Genomic DNA, 26,515 nt, shown 5'->3' on the forward strand with positions numbered 1-26,515 from the left:
TTTTCCCTTGTAATTTAACAAATTCACTGAAGCTAGTTTTTGCGCACACTAACCTTATATAGATCATATCACATCCATATTGAAGTAACACAAACACGAAGTTTGATGGATGAATTAATCACTTATTATACATGTACAAATGACGAAAGGTAATCAAAAGATAAATCAAATTAAGGGGAGATCACTCTTACATAATGATTCATTGAAAAAATGAACAAAACATTAGTTGATCTCCCCAGTGTAACATATTACATCAAGAAAATCCAAATTAAAAATGCAGTATCTAAAAAGTACCAGTGAGCAAAAGGGTGGCTGTTTTATCAACTACAGTTTTAAAGGACACAATAAAATGTTGGGGGGGGGGGGGGGAGTTACAGCGTAAGTAGTAATGTTTGTGAAAAACATTTGCTCCTATATGACAGCTCCTGGTGTTTTCAAATGCAATCAAATCCAAATGTGAAGACATTCAAAATGTTGGCACTCAAAGGATAATTTATCACAAGGCCCTAAGACCATAAACTGATAACAGACGTAACCCTTTAACCCCCAGAGACGCATTTAGATACACTTTCATCATGACAGAAATTAAACTGTTGATTTTTTTTTCAATTGGAATACAACAAAACCATTGATATTTTCTTAAACTAGAGAAGAAATTGAACAGTTTTGCTACACAAAGTTATTCTGTATGGTGTTCAGATATTATCAAAAAACTTGGAGTGAATATTAGATATCCTACCAGGAAGTTAATAAAATTACGCATAAATGACTGTAGGATTTCGTGCTATCTTTCGTTGGCTTTTTCTTAATAACAACACAAAATAAAATACAAATAGATGCCATAACCCGAAGGCTGAGAATTATCCCTACATTTTTATAACGGACGTTATAACATTTATGCATCCGTTACAGAGATACTCGTTGTCGAATATTGGATCTTTGAATTTTTGATATCTCGAGTACCAATTAACATATTTGCATAAAAGTTTGCAGCTGTATAACAATTTGAATTCAAAAATGAAAATTTTATTTCAGTATCAAAATTATTGCGAAAGTTATATTGGTTTGAAGTATTGACTTTTAAGTATGTTCTCAGTTTATGGTCTTTAGGCAAGGAGTAAAATGTGAACGTAAGAATCGTAGCATTAAACATTTAAAAGGTATGACTATGGTTACAATATGTCAAGTCTATGACAATCTAAGGTTATCGTTATAAGTCACATTTGTTGATACTTTAAGCAAGGTCTTATAACACACTTTACCTCCAGAAAGTTCTCGTGACATGGAACACATATTACATAATGAAATCACAATTTCGGTTGCTTTTAAGTTGGTCTAGATTATAAAGTTAGGAAAAATGGGTCAAACTCAAGATTAAGAGATAAAGTATGTTTGTACCAAATGTAAGGATCAAATTAAAAGGAATTCCCATGCAAGTCCTAAAAAGTTAAATGTTTGCGGACAAAATAAAGATACAAAAGCAGGGTTCTCCATTAGCTGTTTTACTGTGTTGCTCCCGACACAGTAACACAGTATATTTTTTGTCGACACAGTACTTAAGATCAATGATAATAAGAAAATCGGAACATATAAATTCTCTTTACTGAAACTTTAATCAAACAATTTTACCGTCTTTCAATTCTAACAGGTAGAACACTTAATCAGGACTTCACCTTGGATAATCAGTTATCTCCTAGACCCTCGCCGGACGTTACGCATGAAGAAACAAAGACAAATAATTTATTTCACACTTCCATGTAGCGGTTAATTGGTAGTTGTATTAAAAATACATCGTATTTTTTTAAAATTAAATATGCATTTTCTATAGAGCCACGACTCTAGAATTATGTTGGCGTTATAAGTCAAACATCATCGTACCGAAATCATTTTAGGACAGATGATACAAACAAATTTTTTCTTTGGAGGAGACTTAATAACATAACGTGTCAAAAGTTTAGAAAAGTGGATAATTCGTAAAATATTTTCTCCCAAGAACTGGAAAATGAAATAATCTTTGAAAATATTACTAATATTTCAATAAAATAATAAATAAAAGCAAAACACATTCATTAAAGGTTTACAGGTGAAAACAAATTTCAGAATATGTTAGCTTAGTGCTAAAAGTACAATATAAACATTAGTAAAATATACCAAGCCAGGTGAATTTTATGAGGAAAAACAAAATGACAAAAAATCAGCAATATCTTATAGGCTGATTTTTACCATTTTGCTTTTCCTATTAAACTTCACCTGGCTGGTATTTTTTTCTATTTATATATAACACGCTTAGCACCAGTCTAACATATTCTGAAATTTGTTTTCACCTGTAAACCTTTACTGAGTGTGTTTTATCTTTATTTGTTATTTTATTGAAATATTAGTAATATTTTCCAAGATTATTCTATTTTCTAGTTCTTAGGAGAAAAAAATCTATGAATTATCAACTTTTCTAAACTTATGACATGATGTTAAGTCTCCTTCAAAGAAAAAAATTGTTTGTATCATCTGACCTTACTAGATAAATTGTTTTAAATTTTCAAGGAAATCTTTTTACTATTCTGAAGTTTCTGTTTTTTGTAATGCGGTGATTCGATCAAGAAAACTGACGAAAAAGCACAAAAATTACTTTCAAAAGCGGTAAGTAGTTCGACTGTACTATATCGACTAAAATTTCCTCTGCTTTTCAGAATACGTGTTTTAACTTTTATCAATAAGTACGACCATACCATTTGTGTAACGAATCAGTGATTTTTAAAAATGTGTGTGCATGTATTCTATTGTAATTAAAATGAATAGTGATTCATTTGCGATTTTGATCTCGAAAATACGGCGAGATTTAGTGCTTCACGTAAACTCTGCAACACAGTAAAATTTCAAACGATGGAGAACCCTGCGAGAGCATACAACGTGCCCCAAATCTTAAAAAAACGGGGACATATCAGTTTAGTTTATCCATGTTTAACAGTACAACACCAGTCACTGTCTCAGAATGTATCAATGTTAATTTTACGAAATGTTTGTGAAAAAGAACGCAACTGGAGGATAACGAACAGAAGTCGACCGTAAAATTCCTGAAATAATACAAGTTGGGAGTAGAACAATCATCAGACGTGGGATCAGGTGCCATGGAGGAGAACGCATTCCTTCGTTGATAGGTCACACCCGCCTTGGACTACTCATTTATGTGTTGCTTTGAGTATGTTTATAGTTTTTTTTTCGGTACATAATTATGTGTAGTAATTTTTTTGACTATGTTTATTTTCTCGATACATAATTATATGTAGTAAAAGTTTCTGGAAAATCACAGTGATGTACACACTTTATATAATGTTGAAAATGAAAGCGATTAATTTCGAATAATTAAATCCAGAATGGTTTATATTGCCCTGAATTTAAAGTGAGTTATCTCAGGTTGTCGGGCTGATCTGTCCTTATTCTTCATCTTCTTAAAAGTTCAAAAGTTTTCTTTATAAAACGAAACATACATGAGGCTATGGACAAACCGTGATAACTTTTTCTTTAATTTATAACATGATATTTTCTTGGATGGATATTGACACCAGTGACACAATTTTAGTCTGAAGACATTGCCCATGGTAAAACATGCAATATAAGTGGAAAGGAGCATCTTAGCTTCTCGGCCTATATTTTTACTCAGGTCATATTTATTATGCAGATAAGATGCCACCCTTTGATGTGAAAGATCAAAGCTAAATCGGATATATACATTATTTGATAGGTACCAGGATCAACGTATTTTATTTTTAGGTCACCTAAGTAATTGGTATCCGTTTTCGTCTGTCGTGTGATGTGCGTCGTGTGTTAACATTCGAACATTTTCAGCTTCTTCTCTGCACCACTTTCAACCAATTTTAGCATAAAGCATCTGTTGGTGAAGGGGAATAAAAATTATGAATTTCATGGGAACCTGCCCCCCGGGACCTTGGGGGTTGGGCCAAAACCAGGAAAATTAATGCAATCCTAATAAATAATCTTCTTTACTCCCGGACAACAAGCAGTCAGACTGTTGGCATGATTGTAATCAGCATTGAGACCACTAATAAAATAGGGACAGTCATGTATCTCTATAACTTCTAATATTAACTCATTAAGAAAGATCATTTGTATTTTGTAATTAACAATATATCAATAAATTTACAACAAGCTAGAATCGTTGAGTTTTCTGTTAGAAACACAAGCATATCTCTATGATCTAGAAAACCCGGTCCATTTGATGCTCAGCAACTCGTCCCTACAATAGCTGAGACACGTATCTCTTTACAGGTAGCTATATTTATGCCATTTTACATGAAGGAAAATAATTCTTTATAGGACTACTGGCTCCATATCATGAAATGCAAACATTCTCCTAAATTGAACTCTCCTACATTCAAGTCACCAACATTCACAAGTATAAAGCACCACAATCTTTTTAAGAGCAAAAAGCAATGGTTTCCAAAAATAGTATTTGTTGATAAGAAGATAACACACAACATCTATGTAACATCTTCCTAAACCTTGAGGAAGCTTTCTTGGACAGTGAGTGAAATTTAAGTACAGCTATAAAATTGTACTTCTATTTTTTTGTGTTCTTATATTTAGTTCATATCGGACACATATTGCAACAGAAAAGCGCCCAGACAGTACGTACCTTAATTTTGATTTCCATAGATCATAAAATTATCAATAGTTTAAGTAAGAACTTTGGCAAAATCAATTTCCACTTAAAAACTGTTACATTTTATGGGTTTTTTTTTTGTTGTTGTTGTCAAGAACATCCAAGAATAATGTAAGCATTAATGTTGCTTTGAGATATTGGATAATACATTTTATTATTATATCTAACTGATTACTGTTAAGCACTTCATTGTAAAAAATTAACAAAATATCATTAGATCGATTGACAGTATCTAATTCATTAAAATTTAACATTGTTCTTATGTACCCTTTTTAAAACTATTTTATATCATTTGTTGTCCCATAACATAAAAATATAGACATGTGAACAAGACTCCCTATACAAGTCACATTAACAGCGTTAATTGCTTAAAGGATTTTTTAAGTGCTGCCATATTTTGAAATATCTTGTATCATCTCCTATCATCTCGAGAAAACTTTAAAATACAATGTGACTGTTTTCGACAACACACATCTGAGAAAAATCTATTAACACGCAAAGTTTTGAGGAAGGCATAAATCACGGACCTCAGAAAATTCCAGAGGTGGGATCAGGTGCCTAGAAGGAGCAAGCATCCCCTGTTTACCGGTCATGTCCGCCGTGAAGGCGCCTTATGTATTGGTCAGATTCCATCCATAGTCAATATAATTATAAAAGAAAGGCCTTACAATTGGTATGAAGCACGCCCGTCATACTTCGACCCAATGATTATGTTATTTTTACATCAAGATCATTATAACAACCGTAAAATTTACGAAATAGTAATTATACCCCACGCAACAATTTGCTGGAGGTAGAGAACCAGGAAATTCCGATTCCTTTTTTCCCCTGGAATTTCGGCACTTTTCAACTTAAGAGTTTGGCCATACTTGAATATAGAGATAAACAGGTTGTTAGCAAAACTCTTCATAAACCGCTACCAAGAATTCGGTCAAATCTTGCACATATCTAGAACACAATGTGTAGATGTGCATATTATCAGGAAAATCCGATTCCTTAATTGTTTCTGGGATTTTCGGCAATTTTCAACTTAGATTTTTGGCCATACCTTGCATAAAGAGATGAACATTTTGGCAGCGTAACTCCTCTTCAACCGCTGCACAGAACGAGGTCAAACTTTACAGATATTTAGGACACTGTGTGTAAATATGCATATTACCAGTAAATTCCGATTCCTTTATTTTTCTGGTAACCTCGGCACTTTTTTACTTTTTTTGCCATATCTTGAATATAGAGATAAACAGTTTTTTCAGCGCAACACCTCATAAACTGCGGCACAAAATTTGGTCAAACTTTGCAGATATTTAGGACAAAATGTGTAGATGTGCATCAGGAAATTCCGATTTCTTTACTTTTTCAGGATATTCGGCACTTTGAGTTTTTGAGTTCTCTTTGTTCTGTTCTAGTCCTTGTTATGCCCGTGGGCACATAGGGCAAGGACTAGATTTCTCCACATCTCTCTATCTTTAGCGTTTCTTTCCAGCTCTCCCCACGTTAGCTTGTGGTCCCTCATTTCTTTTTCAACCGTCCTTCGCCAGGTGGTCTTTGGCCGACCAGGTTTCCTCTTTCCTTCTGGTGTCCATCTAAGGGCTACTTGGTGATGTTGTCGGCTGGCTTCCTCAACACATGCCCTATCCATCGCCATCTCCGTTTAGTCAACAAGGTTCGCATGTTGTCTGTGTTGGCCTTCATGTGGTTTTTGGGTAGCAAAATGTGAGTTTTTGGGTAGCGTGGGGTATGTTAGCTTGCTCACTTTTTCTTTCATTTAAAACGAGGTTGTTAAATCCAAGTAACATCAACTTATCAGTAAATAGCAAGCCTCGCTTTAAAATTGATCGTACTCAGGGAAAGCTCTTGAGAAGCGAACAAGCGAAACACTTAATCATCAAAAGCAGGTGCGTGTGGAATATAACTTCATAAATAAGGAAATTCGACGGAAAAGCTGAGGTCTTTTCGTTTTGTGTCAGTTTGTTTTTATTGTCTATAAATAGTCAGAACACATTCAAATATGAATCAGATGTGGCAGACTCTGTAGAGTATTTTATTGTAAGTTTACTGTAACTATATATTTAGTTTGAGTTGACATATTAAATTGTCAACATATTTTCAGTGAACATTTCATAAAATGTTGCAATTGGCAAGGTTGGGTAATTCATAACTCTGATTAACTAAATTTCTCATCTGACCAATTATCGTAATTTTTGGTCATGCGGTCAAAAAAAAAACATTACGTATGCTTTCAGTATATAATGGATACCAGGTTTTAGTAAATGTTCAACTAAGCCTCTTTCTTTACTGCTCACTAAGATATTAACAGTAGTGAAGGAGAAACTTCAAGAGTACTGTGCTGCAATATGTTCTAGAAATGGTGTAAAACAAATGTGGATGCTTAAAAATTCCAAGGAACTTTTGAACAATTTAATCACAAGATTTCATCAAAATCAACAGCTTAAAAACTGACGACTTTTCAACGTTATACACAACAATTCTCCAAGTTTAATTAAAGTTTCCGCCTTTTGAAATCATTGACAGCTGCTTTTTTAATTAAATGGAACTCGTAAATTTACTTACCTTGTCGTTGGTCATTTGAAAACTTATTTTGTTAAAAAACATTCTGATTGTATACACAAGTACTCTGGAATTGACATCAAGAAGATGCTTGAGTTTCTGATTGACAATATCTATGTGATTTTTAGAGTCTAGGTCTTTCAACAATCTATTAGAATTACCATGGGAACCAATTGCGCCTCGTTACTAGCAGACCTATTTTTGTATTCATATGAAGCAGAATTTGTGCAAAATCTTGTGCGTGAAAAGATGAAAACAATTTCTGTGGCCATCAACTCGACATTTAGATATATCGACGACGTATTGTTAATTAACAACAGTATTTTCCATTCTTATGATACGATATATCCTGGTAAACTTGAGATCAAAGATACCACAGAGTCGAACACATCTGTTTCTTATTCGGATATTTCGCTTTAGATGGACGTTAATGGTAATCTAACAACCAAGCTCTATGATTAACGTGATGACTTTTCTATTGTCAACTTCCATTACTTATGCAGCAATATACCTTCATCACCTGCATACGGAGTTTATATATCTCAGTTGATTCGATATGCAAGTGCATGCTCTACTTATGAACAATTTCTAATTAAAACGAGGTAAATTATTGACAAGCAAGTTGATGAAGAAAGAATAACAGCTCTCTCGTTTAAAGTCATCATATCGTTCGTTCTATGTTCGAAATAATTACCTTGTCAGCAAATACAATTTATCATTGAGTAAAATGCTGACTGAAGTTCTTCATGCTAATTGTCAGTCCATTATTTATACACTGGATTGACGACGTTTTTTCCGTATTTCCCGATCATGACAAGGAGCACACGGCGGGTGTGACGGTTCGGCAGGAGATGGTCACTCCTCCATCGCACCTGATCCCACCTCTGATGTTTTGGAGGTGTTTGCTCTGCTCCTATGTTGTATTGTTTCATGAACTTTGATTTTGAATACTGTTCGTTATCTCCATATCCTTCATATCAACAATTCAATTAACTTTAATATCCAAGTTAAGTTTAAAAAAATAATTTTCAAAAAACTCTATCCATTATTTTGTATAAAGTTTAAATCAATATTTATACTTTATTCAGAAGAACATACAAAATACAGCACTTTATTATCTGTCATTATCTACATGAGTACAGAACAAATTTTTAAAGTCTGTAACTCCTTTTTAAGTAAAAAAAAATATAGCATGCAAAGTATTACACTTATCTGATATAATGCATCGTTATATTGAGCAGTCATATTGAAGAATTCATCTTAAGGTATACCTTTACTCAGAAGACTAAAAATTCCACTGATAACGAAATACCACCTACTGCACATTATAAACCTATAATTCTTGTGTTAATTTTCAATTTCAAATAATTAGGTCAATGACCTACTTTTCATGCTAGTGGCCTCTGAGTATTTCTCGGAAAATACCCCAATTTTTCATACTATGATCAAGTTTTTCTTTACTCACAAAATATTACAAGCAACAAAACTCTTTGAATAATGAAATATTATAGCAATGGAACAGGGTTGCTTCATGAAAAGAAGCGATTAGACTTAGGGCCATAAATTTGATAATTGTAACAGTCCGAATTTCCTCTGTCATATTTATATTTCTTTCCCATTTTTAATTGAATATTACAAAAATCTGAATGATAAGAACTCCAAAGCATTTATAGAATCAAATTACTTTTGTTGCCCTTATTCTCACGGTATTAATATTATATGGGGTCAATGATCAAATTATTGAAATATGTTGTCTGCAATGGTATTTGTTCATATTTTTGAATTTCTTTATTTCATAGCATTTAATTATTTGAAATAATTTATGAGCTTTAACACATATATAATTTGCAAAATGATGTCTAGAAAAACAAGTCACCTTCATACTGTTATTTATATTGCAAAAAAATTATAATTTTGACAAAAATAAAAAAAATTGCAAAGTTAGTCCGAATTTCCTCTGCATTACCAAACATTGATTTTTGTTCCTGTATATTTCCTTTAAGTTATAAAATATTAATTTTTTAAATTGATATTTAATTAAAACTTGGTTGTTTTATCCATTTAGAACAATTTTTGATTTAACATATTATACTTTATAAAATTTCCCGTCTAACTTCTGAAACCTGAGTAAACGTCATCCTTAAAGATGTTTATCCTTCCTTAAGGTACATTGATCCATTCCATTCTACATTTACGTTTCTAATGTCTTTAGCGGTGCAAAACCATGTGATTATATTACACAATACACCATTACTACTTTATTTTTGAACTTGAGCATGCTTACTATTATCTAGACAGGCGGACCATGGGACCTGGCATCCTGATTCTTACTTTTTGGATTCTATACATATCACGTAGGTGTTAAAGTTTTTTCAAAATGAAATCATTTTCTGTAATATTTTCACTAACCCATATAATACTAAAACATGTCAAAAGACCAAAATATTATTATTAATAAATTTTTTTAAAAAAAAATACACAAATAGTATAAACTTTCGATTACTGAGTATGTAAAAGTACACAACGTACCATTTAAGGTTCATTACACGTTAAAAAGTAAACAAGTTACAAGCTAATTTTTTTACTAGCTGATATTTCTATGCCTTGTTGTCTTTCTAGTGGGTGAATGCTGTACCGGTAATATTCGTCCTTATGTGGACATTAGATGTTATGTATATGTACGGGGGAACCAGAATTTTCTCAGGCCATGTCCTCCTGTGACATATCTGAATCCTAATACATGTGTTTTAGAAAACATACCAACCCATACTTTCATAGATCGGAGGCCGGGTGAGAGTAATTCAAATTATTATTTTTCTTTATTGTGCAAACTATCTGATTGGCTCAAACTGGATCACATGATCAAGTATAAAAAGTGTTACAGACTGGATGTTTCTATTTTAAAAAGTTATAAACCTGCTGTTTCTAAAATTGGAAACGCTCTTCTGTGAAGCAACAATAGTGCTGACGTCACAATAGTATTTATAGACTGGATGTTTCTAAAAACAGATACTGCAGCTGGTTTTCATTACTGTGACGTCATAATGCAATGACATAACAATGCCTTGTATGAGAAGGTACTGAGAATTATAAAGAAGAATTTTAAGACATTTCTTATTAATTAATAAAAAATAATAAAACAATTGTAGCCTTTTGATTTGGTACAATCCCTCGATATATAGACCTAAGAGAAAGCATATCGACCTCGCACTTCATGCTCGATCGATATGCTTTCTCTAAGGTCTATATATCGAGGGATTGACCTCATCAAAAGGCTATAATTGTAATACAATGTACATTTGAAGTGAAATTACGCATTATAAAGTAATTCATATTTATAAGTATATCCACTTCCGCCCCAGCCCAGAGTTGAACTCACCACCTACGGATTCTGTCTCCTAGCAGTACAGGAATACCGATTGGCTACATAGCATGAGGTCGACCCAAAGTTATATCAACTTCACAGGAAAGCATATCGATATGTTTTTTTTCTGAAGTCTATGTATCTATGGAGTCTATATATATATGGATTGACGGAATGAAAAGGCTACATTTGTTTTATATATGTTTCATAAAAATTAAAATACCAAATTTGAAAAATAATATGGACAAGCCATAAGTTTTTTCTGTCATCTTCTGTAACACAAAAAATTAAAGTTCTATCTTTATTGTGTCCTTTTCACTGATAGAGTAAGTTAGGAATGTAATTTCAGAGACTATACTTGTTTTATCATAATTGATAAGAAATATTTTTGATTGATTTTAATATAAAGAAGATTCTTATTCAAGTCATTGTTACATCCAACCAATTATTACAGAACATCATTATAAAAAGATGAATTGTTTTTCAGAAAGGTCAAGTTATATTAGCATTTTGAATGACAGAAAAAGATAACGTTAATAAACTTCTGTTTTTCATATTTGCGATGGAAGAAACTTTTATAAGCTTCGATTGATTCAAAATTACATTACTGTTGTCCTGTACAATTATGATTTCTTAATATATAAAACTGTATATTTGATTGTATATAGAAGTTTTTCTTCTGTTTTATTTTAGTCTAATTGATCATAAAGGCTCAGATTACAGACAAATTTATCATAATGATACATTTTAACAGCAAAATAAAATTTTCAAAAATGCAGCTCAAATATTGCTTTAATCTATACAAATAGTTTTCACGTCTAATTTCATTTTTTGTGCAAATTTGAATTAAAAATTAAAAAGTACCCGGTGAAAGTTCTTCATTTTACTCACTTAAACATGACCCAAGTTGTTTTTTTCAAATTCTTTGACAAAAGTTTATTTGTATCATCTTTCCTTAAGGCACCACTTTTGTAATTTTAGAATTTTTTTTTTCATTTTTAGAAACATGAGGTCAATATGCTGGCTAGAATTTATGAATAGTAACAGGAGTCACTACGCTGTCATGTACTTGATCATGTGATCAAGTTTCAGCCAATCAGATAGCTTAGAATAATAGAGAAATATGATATTATTTGATATTTTTCTGTTGAAATCTATTTCGACATCTTATATAATTATTATATCATAAGTATTCATTTCTGTAATACTTTATTAAAATGTATATACATTTCCAGTACATGAATTTCTTGCTGAAAAAAATCACTCTTTCAAGAAAAAATTTTAAAGTTACTTGACGGATGTTACAAATTACTTTACTGCTCAAACGTAGAATGTAATCGAGCGCTGTTTGGTGAAACTATCCAAGTTTCCAGCGGACACACTCCCCACAGTTCTGGTGGATCAGGGGTTAACCCTTCTGTCCATATGTCTGCAACACATGTAGATCAACATAATTTATGCCTCCATAATCACTCATATTACCGAGGTTTGTATCGGTTTATCTATATGAGAAGAGTAATAAAATGTTGCACAATCAATCCAGAATATTTTGCGGGACATTATTAATCAAAAGAAATTTTTAATAATAAAGTACTTTTATAACCAAAAAAATAATTTCTTGTGTTCAAATTACATTCCTTATAAAGCAGATTTTTCTCTCTCAAAATTACTTTAGACAATCTATTCAAAACCGACATTATAGCTTGAAACAAAAATTAGTAGAAAGAATACATAAGTTCTCTGGATATCAAAATGTACAAGTCATTAAAGAGAGATACTGAAATAGAAAACTAGAGCTGGTTAGCATGTAATGGTGTTTATGTTCTCCAGTGTAATTTAACTAATTTTACAAGTTCACTGAAGCTAGTTTTTGTGTTTATAGCAATGATGTTAAAAGATACATATATATTAACATATAGCATTGAAATAAGGAGATAACGAACTGCATGTATTCTAGTTAAAAGTCCAGTACAGACTGGGATTTTAATAGAGCAAACACATACCCCCATAAACATCTGAGATATGATTAGGTGTCTCATTTTCCTATTTTAATGGAGTTTAATTCATGAAGATCGAAATTATTTCATATTTAAATTGCAAATGGTGCGAAATTCAACCCCGGACACGATTTTGTCCAGACTTTTAAGAAACATTTCTGATGAAAATGCCCAAAAAAGTTTTTAAACAGTTGATGATATTTCTTAACTGGGTCTAGATCTTATGTAGAACTCAAAAACATTTCTATATTTAAAAAATATAGAGATATATATTAAAGTCAGAACCCCATGGTGAAATTGAGATGTGTAGACTTTACATTTTTTCCACCTTTCTGCCATGGGAGAAAAAGTGTCAGTTGGGATGTTTTTCCTTTTGGACTTTTTTCCCACAAAATGCTCAATTGCAATTGGGATATATCCCAAGGATATTGACAATTACTTACTGCCGCGGTCTTTATCTTTAAATTTTTTTGCTTGAATTGTGTTTCTCATATTTTCAGATGTTTTTAACAATGCAGAAAGGGAGAACTGTCTTTCACCTTATTCGGGTAGTATATAGATTGCTTTAAAATGCATATATTTATGCCTCAAAAAATTGACAACTGTGAAAGATCACGCATTATCATTGTAAACGTACTGATTTACTGTATACAGGGTTATTTTCGCCCCGATTTATTTTGCCCTTTCACACTTGCAAGAATTTTGCCCTGTTTTAAATTCTCCCAGTCACAGTTTTGGTAGAGAAATTATATGGTATTCTTTGAATTCGCCCCTTTTTAAATTCGCCCAATCAAGATTAGGGCGAAAGGGGCGAGAAGAAAACAGGGGCGAAAATTTCCCTGCATACAGTATATAAACTTAAAAAGCGTCACTTAAGAAATTATTAAACTTTTTCACAAGCATATAACCTATTTTGCTTTTCTTTCTTTTTAATCGTAACTTTCTTTTAGTGTTTAAACAATTGGATTACCTGCGAAAAACCGATCATATTTGTGCGACAACATTAGTGAAGAAAATGGCAGGTACGTACCGATAGCTATGGTTAATTTCAGAACTCAAAAGCACAGTACTGTGTACGACCAACAGACATACATTCACATCTTCTAGCTTTCACATGGTTACTCAAATAAATGATAGTATACTCTATTTTGATCATAGGATTTCAGAGTTTCAGATAAACCATAGCATACTTTATTTCAATTATAAGACTTCAGAGTTGTATATTTTTGAAATACCTTCAAGAGTTAAACCATATTTCACAAGATTTGAAATTCTGTTACTTCATCGTGTCTTTTCTTTCCAGGTCTTAATCTACCAAGCTGTACATGTTTAAATAGACATATATTTTATCCATACCAAAAAACAAGTAAGTTTAAACAAGACAAATTTTGTTCTTAGTTCATTAAATTGAATCGATTTTTACCGCTTGAAAGTGGGGCGGAACATATGCTGTTGGAATGTTCGTTCTTCCTTCCTTCTGATTGTTGAAATCCCACTTAGGAAAAACACTCCATTATCCAATCCAATTCCTGTTCCACCATTGAATGCATTTATCAGGTTGAGAGGAAACGTTAATTTTGCTATTATATTTGGTACCCTTACATTTTGGGAATTTTATGAAATTTTCAACGGATGCGTTTCATAATGCGAACACACATCTTAAAACAGAAATGACATTTTAACATGGTAACCAGTGATTGCATTAGATTTCAAGAAAGTGTGAGCCTCAGTTTATCTCACGCGTGTGCACAAATTATTGATTAAAATAACTTTAATCTTCATTGAAGTAGGATTTTCGAACATAAGTAGAAAAGATCACTTAAGGTAGATCGCGGGTTTGCTGACGTCACAATAGGATTAAACACTGCGGTATTTCACTTTGGTAGTAATGTACCAGTATTATAGCGGGATTTTCGTTTTCCACCAACCTGTTCTCTGTAAAATCACACATGTTCTTGGGGCCAAATTATCGTGGTTTAATCAGAAAAAGAGCTTAATCATCGAGTATTTGAAGTTTTCAAACTGAAATAATTAAAGACTCGATAAGTTTCATACAATGATTACGTGCTTCATACATGAAAAAAAAGTCTCAATTCCATCCCAAGAAAGTTTATTTTCTTTTTGTAAAACATGAAATTTTCTGATTTTAAGTATTTACCTCCCACTATGAACAATTGATGTCAAATTTAATAAAATTCATAAATTAGATTTCTTTTTGACAGATATCTATGACGCAAGTTGTAGACAAGACCATCACTTCCAAGGTATTTAGGAATATCTTACGTATATATTTTATTAAGGGTCAGATTTTTCTTTTAATAACTAGAAAAAATATATTTTTATATAGTCTATAAATAGGCTCGGGTAAAAAGATATCCTTTATGAATACCAAACCATATTCACCATCGAAAGAGTCCATTACTTTATTATTTCGTCTAGTGATAATGAACACGTACCTCACTAATCTACCTTTCCATCACACTGGTGCAACCATAAAATGCCAGACTCGTAATAAAGGTGGGTTTATAGTTTCTTGAGGCATCGATACATAATTGGAAATATCTTTTTATATTTAATTAACGAAGTCACTGTAAACGGCTCTAGCAATGAAAATCAAAGCTTGTGTCTTCTTATTTGTTATATTTTGCTCTTTTTTTTCGTGTTTTATTGGATTTAAAACGTTCTTATTGATAAATTATTTACTATAAGCTTTTTAAATAATGTTAAGTAAAAATGTATATTTTTCATTCTTATTCAATCATATTGCTTTTTTTCAGTCTGGGAAGATCTTCTCCGCATAAGCAATATGAACACCCGATGCTTAGATGATTTTATCTCTCATATGCACGGTATTAATAACACATAAGAGAATAATATAACCATTCATATGTAAAATCACATATTTCGTGGGGTCAAATTTTCGTGGTTTAAAGAAAAACTTTGGTTCAGGGGATTTCATTTCGTGGATGGAGAATTTTTTAGTAGTTATTTATGTAACATTTTACATTTCGTGGTGGACATAAATTCGCGGGTCTCTTCATACCTCGAAAAAAAAAAAACGAAAATTAACCCCCACGAAAATTCGTGATTTCACAGTACATAACTTTTTATCAAAGTACATGTATCAACAAATTCACACCCAAATGTTCATATTATTAACTGTAAAACTATGCCGTTGGGTTAAAATGTATGATGCAATTTTAATAAGATTTATTTCAGCTGCTTATGAGCATAATCATGATCCAAATTGCTATCAGGCCTGCCAAGGTTCTCCCCATGGTAAATATATATATAAAATTTTCTTATGAGAGTGTTTATAACAGCAATTAAAAAATATGTTTCTTGCAAAATAGATAAATATGAATTAAATTGATTATATTGTGTGTGTTCTGTTGAGTTTGTAGGCCTATTTATTTATTTTACGAAAAATGGAGGATTCAAATACTGTAAACCAACTTTTATTCGCGTGCGAGAAATATTCGCGAGTTCCGCGACCTCCTTTAACCCGCGAATATTAATCGCCGCGAAGCATTCATTTTGCCAAGGATTTGTAGAGAATGTTTCCTCGCTCGCGGAAAATAATCGTCGCATTGATTTCAAACTGACGAATCGCGAATAAAAGATGACGCGAATAATAGTTGGTTTACAGTATAACGTCATTTCTTTTTTAAAAAAACTTGAAAACTTGCTAGATTTAAAGAACATTTAAGATCGGGTGTAGATGCATTCAATTATTGGAAATCTTATCTGGTTCAGAACAAATTGACAACAGTTACATAATCGAAGCATTTCTGTATTCCTCATTTCTTTGCTCCGTTTCAATTTGACTGACATATCACCAAATCCTCTTTAACATCTCCCACATCAAGCATGTTTTAGGGCTAAACGTTTCATTTTTGTAATTATAAAAAAAAATACCGTATTTAAGTAATAAATATACAAATATGTTTATTATTAATCTTTATCCCATAGAATTGCTATAGAGTTTTAAAGGGGCATGGACAAAGATTCAGACAAAAATTTTCATTCCATTTAACGTTTTCAGATACTTAACAAAGGTATTTCTAATGATCAAAATATTGAATTTCAGATGTCAAGATACAAGAAAGATTTAGAGCTCCTAAGCCTTGTTATCTGAACAAGGCCCGTCCAATGTTTTTGTTACATACTAGGATAAACATGGTGTTATATGTTCGTTCAAAATAGATTTTTTTCAATAAAGAAGTTCATTCTAAACACAATTAGACAGTTTCTAGTGATTTGCTGAATCTTGTTTTGTTATAAACATGATATTTTCTATATGTAAACAAAAACAAGGCACAAGCCTTGTTTACATCATGAAGAATTGTAAGTTCTGTACCTCCTTTGTAAATAAAAGATGATGTTAAAATTTTTGCTGATCATTAGAATTGTCTCAGTTAGAAATTGTAATCATTAAAATTGGTAGAAAAAAAAATCAGTTGTGACTGTGTCCATGCCCCTTTAATGTCATATCAAACTTCTTTAGGAGACTGAAAGCTGCTAAATATGATTTGTTCTTCAGTATGGATTAAAAAAATATTTTTACGGAATGAAAAAAAATTATAATAAAAACACATATATCCTTTACTTACAAGTTTCTACGACTACAAAGACAACAAAGGGTGCAACACAACCTTCCACAGCAACTATTACGACGACAACATCCACAACAACAGCACCATCACCTTCAACAACAACCACCACCACTCAACCTACGACAACAAATTCACCATCGACAACAACAACAACAACAACAACACCGTCCGTAACTTCAACCACAAGTAAACAAACAACAATCATCACATCAACAGAAACACCAACAAATAATTATCCCACAATTACCTTTTCAACGCCAACAACTTTAAGCAGATTCATAAATAGTTAATAAGCGATCACACGACGAACGTTTTCTCTATATTTTTTTAATTGTGATCGTTTAGAATTAAGATAATGGAGTTTCTAAATCATAAAATTTTAATCGTTGGATTAGGTCAATCAACTGCATGTTCTAAAATCCGCACTGCCCTTGCACTAGTGAAATTTATAGGTAATTATTAGAGAAGCCAAACACCAAATTTTACTTATGAAATTTAATACAGGCAAACAAATTTAACAAATACACAAATTCCTGCAATATGATTAAACTTGCTTGTTGGTAGAATGGGAGATGGTTGCATTAATTATTAAACTATTTAAAACAGCTGAACCCTGGGATCAGATGTTCAACTGATAAACAGACAGTTGATGACAAAATTTTCAATTATTCATAAGCTGGAAGTTTCTACAAATTGATTATGATCACTCATAAAATGATCCCACAGTTCCTCTGGCGATACTGGTGCGAGTAAAAAACTGCTCCACCTAGCTAACTGCAAATACATGTATAGCCACAGCCACTAGTGACACCTAAATGCTACTCTTCCATTAGTAGTAGCTTAAAAGAAATTTCGGTTGCAACAAACCCCTGTTTGCAATTCTAGGTTACTGTTGCAAGTGTTCAAATTTCAGTAATGGGGCGCCTGGCTAAAACTTAGCTTCGAGCTTAAACCCTATACCTAGCCTAACTTTAAATACTCAGCTACACAAACTGTGTAAAAATTGCTGAAATAGCACATGCAGAACAAATGTCTGCAACAAATTAAATTTGCAACAACTTTGCAGCAATATATGGCAGAATCAGATGTCTGCAAAATACTTTAGTAACTTAACAGAATCTATTGTCTGTACATGTACAATATATAAATAAGCAAAAGCAGAGGCACCTGTCTGCAATCAAACAAGATATGCACAACTTGTTCGAAACTACTCATTAGAATTGATATTGCAGCTCCGAATGTCAACTGATTTGTGAACCAATACACCTGCACATTAATGAACAGAATTTGCTGAAACTAAATACGCTAACGGAAGCAGCCAAGCACCCCATTCTCAAACAGGTGGATAAACAAAGTCTTTAACAAAATAGCAAAGTAATAAATAGCTTGATGAATATCATCTACAAATGTATATTGTTAGAGTATTATCATAGCGTTTCTACCTTATCTTGTTCGAGTATTATCTAAACATATATATAAGATTTATATTAATTACAACAATCAAAACAACAAAAATTGAAAAGAGAACACTCTACACTCAGTCTAACAGTTACATTACACTTGTATTTGCATCAGCCCTACAAACTACTGGCCAGTCTGGATGTAAGATATAACTTTCATGCTTCAAAAGTTATAGCGAAGGTTCTAAAAGGTATTTTTAGCATATAGATCACAGTCAAGGTCACAAGATCATAGACCTTGATATCATTTGAAAGAGCTTAGTAAATTAGTGGAGTATGCACACCAAATATGAAGTCCCTATATTTCATGGTTTAAAGCTTATGGCGAAGGTTAAAGTTGACAGACAAACAAACAGACAGACAGAACAAAAACAATATGCGCCCCCGATCTATCGATCCGGGATAATAAAAACATCATTTCTGTCTAGTTTTTTGATTTAAGATATGAAGACACTGAGTACTGAGTATTATTAACCTTTTGGTTTTAGCCACTATCACAACATCAATAACTACAATTTCAGCTACCACTAATGTATCATGTATTTATCTATTTACCGAATTTACGCTTCATAATACAGTAAATTTTTAGCTAGAGGAATTATATGCATATAATCAAAAATAAACTTAGCATGTGCCCCTTTCTGATTAGGTAAGCCTTGTCCCTCTTGCGATGAAAACTTAAACTGTGTTTGGAACCAGACCTGCTCAGCATCAGAATCCTGCATGGTGAGGGCTGCAACAGGCCACGGATTTCAATTCACTGTACATTGTATTCCAGTAAGTTACTCTTTGCTTAACAGTCATTATTAAAATATATTATTTATGAATTACGTAAGTTTCGTAAGTGTGTTATGTAGTAAATGATTTGCAATTATTGATATAAACAAACTTGTAATTTCTTTACAGAGTCAAGACTGTCACTTCATGACCACATTTTTACACAACTCAGAAATCTACTGCTGTGATGATAGAGAGTGTCTTAGAAAATATCTTGGGATGTAGACTTTATTTATGTTGTTTCTGCTGTAAATAAAATATGCAGGTCTTTGAAATGAATGAAAATGCATTCTCTCAAAAAAATAAAAGGTGAAGGTCGGGAATTCATACATTCTAATAATCCCTGTTTCCAAAAGAATTTGGTCTTGTGCAAAAGAAGTATATATTACAATCTGGACTTTTGCAAAGAAACTATGTATTACAATTTGAGCTTTTGCATAGAAAGTCTAAATTATATTATGGAATTTTGCAATGAAAGTAATTTTGTTTTTGCAAAGAAAGTATAAATAGCAATTTGGGCGTTTGCCAACAAAGTATACTGTAAATGTATTATATTTAGCGTGTACGATATTTGGCGGAAATTGATTTTTGTACAAGTTAGCGTAGATTTGATTTAGCGCATTTCTTTTTTTTCTTATTAATGTATATATGTGTAAGACATTTAGCGTAATACTTGATTAAGCGGAAGTTTCTTTCCGCCAAAAACGCCCTTTGGGTATCAACATTTTGAATCTCTTCACATTGGGATTTGATTGCATTTGAGAAACTTAAACTTTCGCCAAGAGCTACAGTGTACCATATAGGAACAACTGTGTTTCACAAACATTACTATGTACGTAGTAATTTTCCCCTAACATTTTAGTATGTCCTTTATAATTGCAAAACAGATAGAAACCTAGGGCATCTGTAATTGTTAAGGTCAAGAGCTAGTCTTCAGACTAACTTTTTGGTGCTAAAACCATTATGGCGTCATAATCACTTTCAATATACTTTCTTTTTTCCGTACTTAACAGATTTAATAGAATTATGAAGAAAATGAAGTTTCTTCGTGGAATTCAGTTTGAAATCATATGAAAAGTAGTCCTGATACCTACATTTATTTTCACATTATTTTAAAGAAGAGGCCAAGAACATATAAATTACTTTTTTCTGAAAGACTGTTGGCAATCTGGCTACATATTCTCTGTCTGATATGGAAAAAAACCCTATTTTCTTGACTGGTTTTCTTAAGTTTTCACTGGAAATGACAGTTTAAAGTATGATTTTTCATCTTGTTCATCTACAAAGTATGCCCCGAAGCACCTTATTTGACCAAGCTCAGCATCAATTAAGAAATTTACTTCTTATCTGATATGTCTGTAGGCACCTTTCATTTACTAGATCTTGACCTTCATATCATTTATTGAAATAATGAAAGGAAAAATCCTCATTCTGAATATGAGGATTTTCCCAAAGATAGGTCTTATCAAACAATTCAGCCTAGGAAAGTTTTCATCACCTGGAACACATATCAAATATTGAAACCTTAACTTCAGATGCTTTTAAGTTAGTCAAGATTGAAATTAGACAAAAAATAGATCAAACTCCATGATTAAGAGGTAAAATGTGTTTGTACCAAAAGTAAATACCAAGTGAAAAGGAATTCCCATTCAAATATGCAAGTCCTCAAAAGTTACAGGTTTGCGGACAAAATAAAGAGACGGAAGATAGATCATAAAAGGTGTCCCCAAATCTTAAAAAGCGGTGGCATAACAATTGAATTTATCCATGTTTATTAACAGTAAAAACAACCCCAGTCACCCTCTCAGGGTGTACATGTATCAATGTTTTAACGAAATGTTGTGAAAGAGAACGCAATTTGAAGACAACAAATGGTAATCGATCGTACTATTCCTTGAAATAATACAAACTGGGAATCATCAGAGGCGCGATCATTTGCTATGGAGGAGAAAGCATTCCTTCGATGATCGGCCATGCCCGCCGCGTACTTTTCATGTATGAGAAAATTTTCGCGGAACATAATTTGACGCCATTGTTCATGGTAAGACATGAACTATGAGTGAAAAGGAGCATCTCTTTGCTTATATTTTTACTCTTGCCATATGAACTTTGGAGTAAAGATGCCACCCTTTACAATTCTTTTGTAAAAGATCAAAGCTACATCTGATGTATAAAAGGTACCTGTATTTCATTAACTAATACTTCATTACATGTATCTCTTTAACTTCTAACAGTAAGAAATTTTATTTGTTTTAAGATAAAACAAAAAATATTTTGTATTTAACAATATATCATTCAATTTAAACTAGAGTCGTTCGGTAGTCTTTTGGAAGCACATGCCTAGCTATATGATCTATGAGACGCGGTTCTTTTTTTGAAGGTCAACAACTTGTCCTTACAATAGTAGATGCACGTATCTCACGTATATCTCTTTATCTAAATATAACACGTTCCATTTTGACATGAAGGAAATAATTCTTTCTAGAATTATTCGTTCCATATTATGAAATCGAACTTTTTCTAATAGTAAACTTTCCTACATTTAAGTCACCAATTGCAACGTCCACAAGAATTAAGCCCCACAGTTTTTTTAAAAGAACAAAATGCATTGGTTTCCAAAAATCGTAAAAGCTAGTTGATAAGAAGATAACACACAATAGCTATATATTCATGAACCTTAAGGAAGCTTTCTGGATCATTGAGTGGAGTACAACTACAAAGTTGTGTCTCCATATTTCTTTGTGTCCTTATCTTCAGTTCATATCGGACACTTAAGAAAAGCGCTCAGACAGTACGTACCTTACATTTGAATTTCGTAGATAACAAATTTATCAAAAGCTTAATTAAGATCTTTGGCAAAGTCAATTTCCTCATTAAAACTGTTGCATTTTATGTTGTTTTAGCTGTCAAAAATCTCTAAAACAATGTTAGCAATAAATCAATGTTACTTTGAGGTACTGGTTAATACACTGTACCGATATATTAATTTGATTTAAATGAGGTTCTTCGTCGTAATGAATCAACAATAATATTATTAAATCGATTTACGATATCTATTTATTAAAATGTTACATTGTCCCTTTCTGTATACCTTTTTATGTGTTGTTGTTCCCAACATAGAAATATCTGCATGTCAACAATACTTACTATTCAAGTTCCATTGCCAAGGAGCTAATTGCTTTAAGCATATTTTAAGTGTTGTGATAAACTGTTATCAATTATCAAAGAATTGACTTTGCTTAATGAATCATCCTTTTGCATCTCGAGAAAATTTAATTCAATGTGACTTTTTTCGAGAACAAGGAATCGACTGATGCCCAGGGAAGTTCGCAACTATCCACTCGATAAATGTTGAATGTTTAATCTTTAAATATTTAATCCTTTCAAAATATATCTTAAAATTTAAAAAGTTCATTTTATTATATAGAAGGTGAAGATGATAAATCTAAAAGAAATCTATAAACAAATTTTTGAAAAGCGCATGAATCAAGGACCTTTGGAAATCCTAGAGGTGGAATCAGGTGCTTTGAAGGAGCAAGCATACCCTGTTGACCAGTCACGTCGCTCACATCTTGTGAACCTTATGTATTGATCAGATACATTCCATTGTCAATTAAGTATAAAACAAAGGCCTTGCGCTAAATATGGAGCACGTCAGTGGTAATTCGACTCCATGATTAGGTTATATTTACATTAAGGCCATTATAACAACTGTAGAATAAACGAAATGCCAATGTAGAACGAGGTTGTAAAATCCTGTAACATCAACTTATTAGTGAATAGCATGCTTTGCTTTAAAATTGATCGTACTCAGAGAAAGCTCTTAAGAATTAACAAGGGTAAACATAAACACCATAAGTAAGTGATGAGTGGAATATTACTACATAAATAAGGAAAGTCGATGGAAAAGTGGAAGACATTTTGTGTCCGTTTGCCTTAATTGCCTATATATAGTCAGTAAAAATCAAAATATGAATCAGCTGGTGCAGACTCGGTGGTATATTTTGTTTTTTGCTCATTGGGACAAAATATATTATATCGAATCGACTGAATGCATATTTTAAATTTGTCAAAATATTTTTCAAAGAAAATTTCATATAATGGGCATGAAATACACTGCCATTCAATCGAACTTAAATAGCCAATATGCTTTAAATCATTTTAAAATAGCTCTTTTCGTTAATATACACATACGAGGGTTGTCCCAAACATTCGTAGACAGAGAAAACAGTTTAGTTTCTCTTTGCTAAATTAAATTTCTTTTCTTGTCATAGCAAAAAGTAACATTTTATGATCATGCATTTCAAATTTTATGATGATATCACATTTAATAAGAAAATTATGAAAAAATAAAGAATGTGTGTAAGTGTACATCGGCGCACGAAAGCAAGCGTAATTTACGTCTCTTATAACGTCATGATCTCTTTTTTGTTTCACACGCGTCTGTTAACATTCAAATTTTTTTTTTAAAGTGAAAGACCACTCTTGACTAAGGGACTTATTTAAATTCAGTATTGTCCGGGTTTTTTATTGTTTTTTTCAAGCAGGTTCACATTTCAGTCGAAATTTAGTCGAAAGATCGCAATAGATTGTAGGCAGCAGAGAATACACATTGTTTGACGTCGTTCGTGGTCGAATTGTTCCCCATTTTCTGCGTTTAACAAACAGTATTCTATTTCTTAACTGCTGTAACTATTTTCGGTAAAGAGAAAAACTCTCATGTCATTTAAAAATAACTTCCCTATTAAAATCTCGTGTGTAATGTCACTTTTGTACTCTATTTTCCCATCTCTGAGGTGTACAAAGCATATTCAAAACAATTTATTACATCTCCGTGCGCCGGTTACACGTTTGACGACGTCATTTTCATCAAACTCAATTCCAAGAACACTTTGAAAATCAGGACACCAATCGTCTGTTTCTAATGCTATTTATATGACATTTTGACATATTATGAAGATTTTGATTTTGGTTTCACTGATTTAAAATTTAGTTCAATGTTTTACATAGTACTAAAGAAATAAGAGCAAATGTAATATAGTTATATGCGTAAATTATTCCGAATTTTGTTCATGCGCCGACAGACCTTATCGGTCTTCATATAAATCGTCCTAATATCATTAGTATGAAAGATATATATGTAAAAATTCACAATTTTAAAGAACGTTGAATACATTATGTCTATGCAAAATTTGGTTAGTATTGGTTGCATGTTTAAAAAGTTATGAACATTTTCTACGACTTTTTGGGACAACCCTCGTATATGAAGCTAAAAAGCAATACTTAAACTTTATTAAGAATAATCTACAAAACATATTCAATTTCAATTCTATCATTACATAACAGTATGGAACAAACAAATTCTTTGAGCAATTGGACTGAATATGAACATGAATTACATTTTATTGAAGATCATTTTAACGAACATCATTGCACTTCTGTATCTATGGGTAAAATTTACATGCGACGTGTGGCTTCAGTATATCATCTATACTTTTAATGAACATCTGTGTACCTCTTTTTTAATTAAAAATTTTATAATTATAACATACGAAATATTATGCTAAGCTGATATAAAACATTCTAATACATTGTATTCAGTAAAGACAGATTGAAAAATAGATCTAATACATGTTTTTCCTTCATTAAGACACAGGATTAATCCATTCAGTTCTACGTCAATAAAGTCTTTGGCAGTGCAAAGCCATGTGACCATTATACACAAAACAACCTTTTCTATTTTTTTTTTAAATTGAGCTTTTTTACTATTTTCTAGAGAGGCGGACCATGGGATCTGGTATCCTCATACTTACCATTTGGATTCTATACATATCACGTAGGTGTTTTAATCATTTCATTTTAATTAAAATCATATAATATTTTCACTAACCCATACAATACTTATAACTAGGGATTGCAACGTATATTCGAAAATCCATTCGATGAGTTTATATATTCGAATATAAATATATGATTCGAATATTCGGTTTAATAATAGGAATAAGATTTGATTTAAAAAAAATTAGGACACTCCTGTTGGATTACTTTAAAAGTTTGAAGAGTGTAACTATTAGAATAAATTATTCTTTGGTCATTTAATTAGTGGTATAACAATGCCAAGTACTTAGAATCAGTTTGTAATGTAGTAAGGACACAGTTTTACAGAAAACACATGGGTCCCTTGTTTATGTATATATCATTAAAATAATTATCATGAAATTAATTAGCTAGAACTAATTGATTTTAATTTTTCTTCAAAAGATGATTGTTTAGCGTGGTATACATTTGTAGGAGTAATTAGACTAGTGTAGACTTTGGTAAGACAATCGATTAATCTGGAACATACTAAAGATCGAATCTTTTGACAAATTTTCATTAAGTTTTGGATGTATTCTCTTCATATATTCTGTGAAATGTTAAAAATATTATTATTTTGTATTTTCAAAACTCTACGTGAAATTTATTCCAAAATAATGACAAAACGTATACTGGTTGAGTGAAAATATATATTTAACAATGCAAAATGTATTTATTTTATTGAATATTCGAATACTCCTATCGAATATTCGATTATAAATTATTGAAAATTTTGACATCCCTATTTATAACATGTTAAAAGAGAAAAATATTAGTAAGAAGATAAAAATACGCAAAGTGTTTTAACTTTTGGTAATGTAAAAATACACAACGTACCATGCTCTTACAGGTTCGTTACACTTTTAGAAAGTAAACAACTACATGTAAGTATGGTAAAATTGCATGTGGTAATTCATAATTGCCAAGGAAAATGAGAAACAAGAGTCCATGAAATAGTTTTACTATACCTTAAAACATTGCTGTGACGTCATGCCTTTGTTCTTGCAGTCTAAAAATTTACCTGTAGCCGTCCGATTATAATAATTACCAGTCTGGTAATTTATTATCGGACGGCAATGAAAACAAAATCGGACGGTTTTTAAAAACAAAAAGAAGAGTGGAATAAACTATTAGAAATATGTCAACCCCCACCTCCCCAAAAATAGGAAAAAAATTGGGGCATCCGCAAGGAATTTTAG

General features: G+C 31.9%; 2 protein-coding genes across 2 annotated transcripts in view; both read left to right on the forward strand.

Moving 5' to 3' along the window:
• The first annotated feature begins 4,632 nt into the window (after positions 1-4,632).
• The window catches only part of LOC134248133 (uncharacterized), a 45,631-nt gene continuing 23,748 nt past the window's right edge, over positions 4,633-26,515 (forward strand). The window contains exons 1-2 of the mRNA XM_062730545.1: positions 4,633-4,643; positions 25,237-25,296. Of these exons, the coding sequence (XP_062586529.1) occupies positions 25,248-25,296 (49 nt within the window). The 5' untranslated portion in view covers positions 4,633-4,643; positions 25,237-25,247. The remainder of the gene's footprint in view (positions 4,644-25,236; positions 25,297-26,515) is intronic.
• LOC134248132 (uncharacterized) lies at positions 9,544-19,726 on the forward strand. Its single transcript, XM_062730544.1, has 13 exons — positions 9,544-9,600; positions 9,866-10,036; positions 11,941-12,096; positions 13,108-13,155; positions 13,558-13,629; positions 13,911-13,973; positions 14,830-14,871; positions 15,047-15,124; positions 15,385-15,456; positions 15,827-15,886; positions 17,224-17,409; positions 19,333-19,460; positions 19,590-19,726. The coding sequence occupies exons 1-13, from the start codon at positions 9,552-9,554 to the stop codon at positions 19,683-19,685; spliced, it is 1,221 nt and encodes a 406-aa protein (XP_062586528.1). The 5' UTR covers positions 9,544-9,551; the 3' UTR covers positions 19,686-19,726.

This window comes from Saccostrea cucullata, unplaced genomic scaffold, assembly GCF_032062105.1.
Source record: "Saccostrea cucullata isolate Sc308-1 unplaced genomic scaffold, CSIRO_AGI_Scuc_v1 ctg1910, whole genome shotgun sequence".
In the NCBI taxonomy this organism is placed as follows: Eukaryota; Metazoa; Mollusca; class Bivalvia; order Ostreida; family Ostreidae; genus Saccostrea; species Saccostrea cuccullata.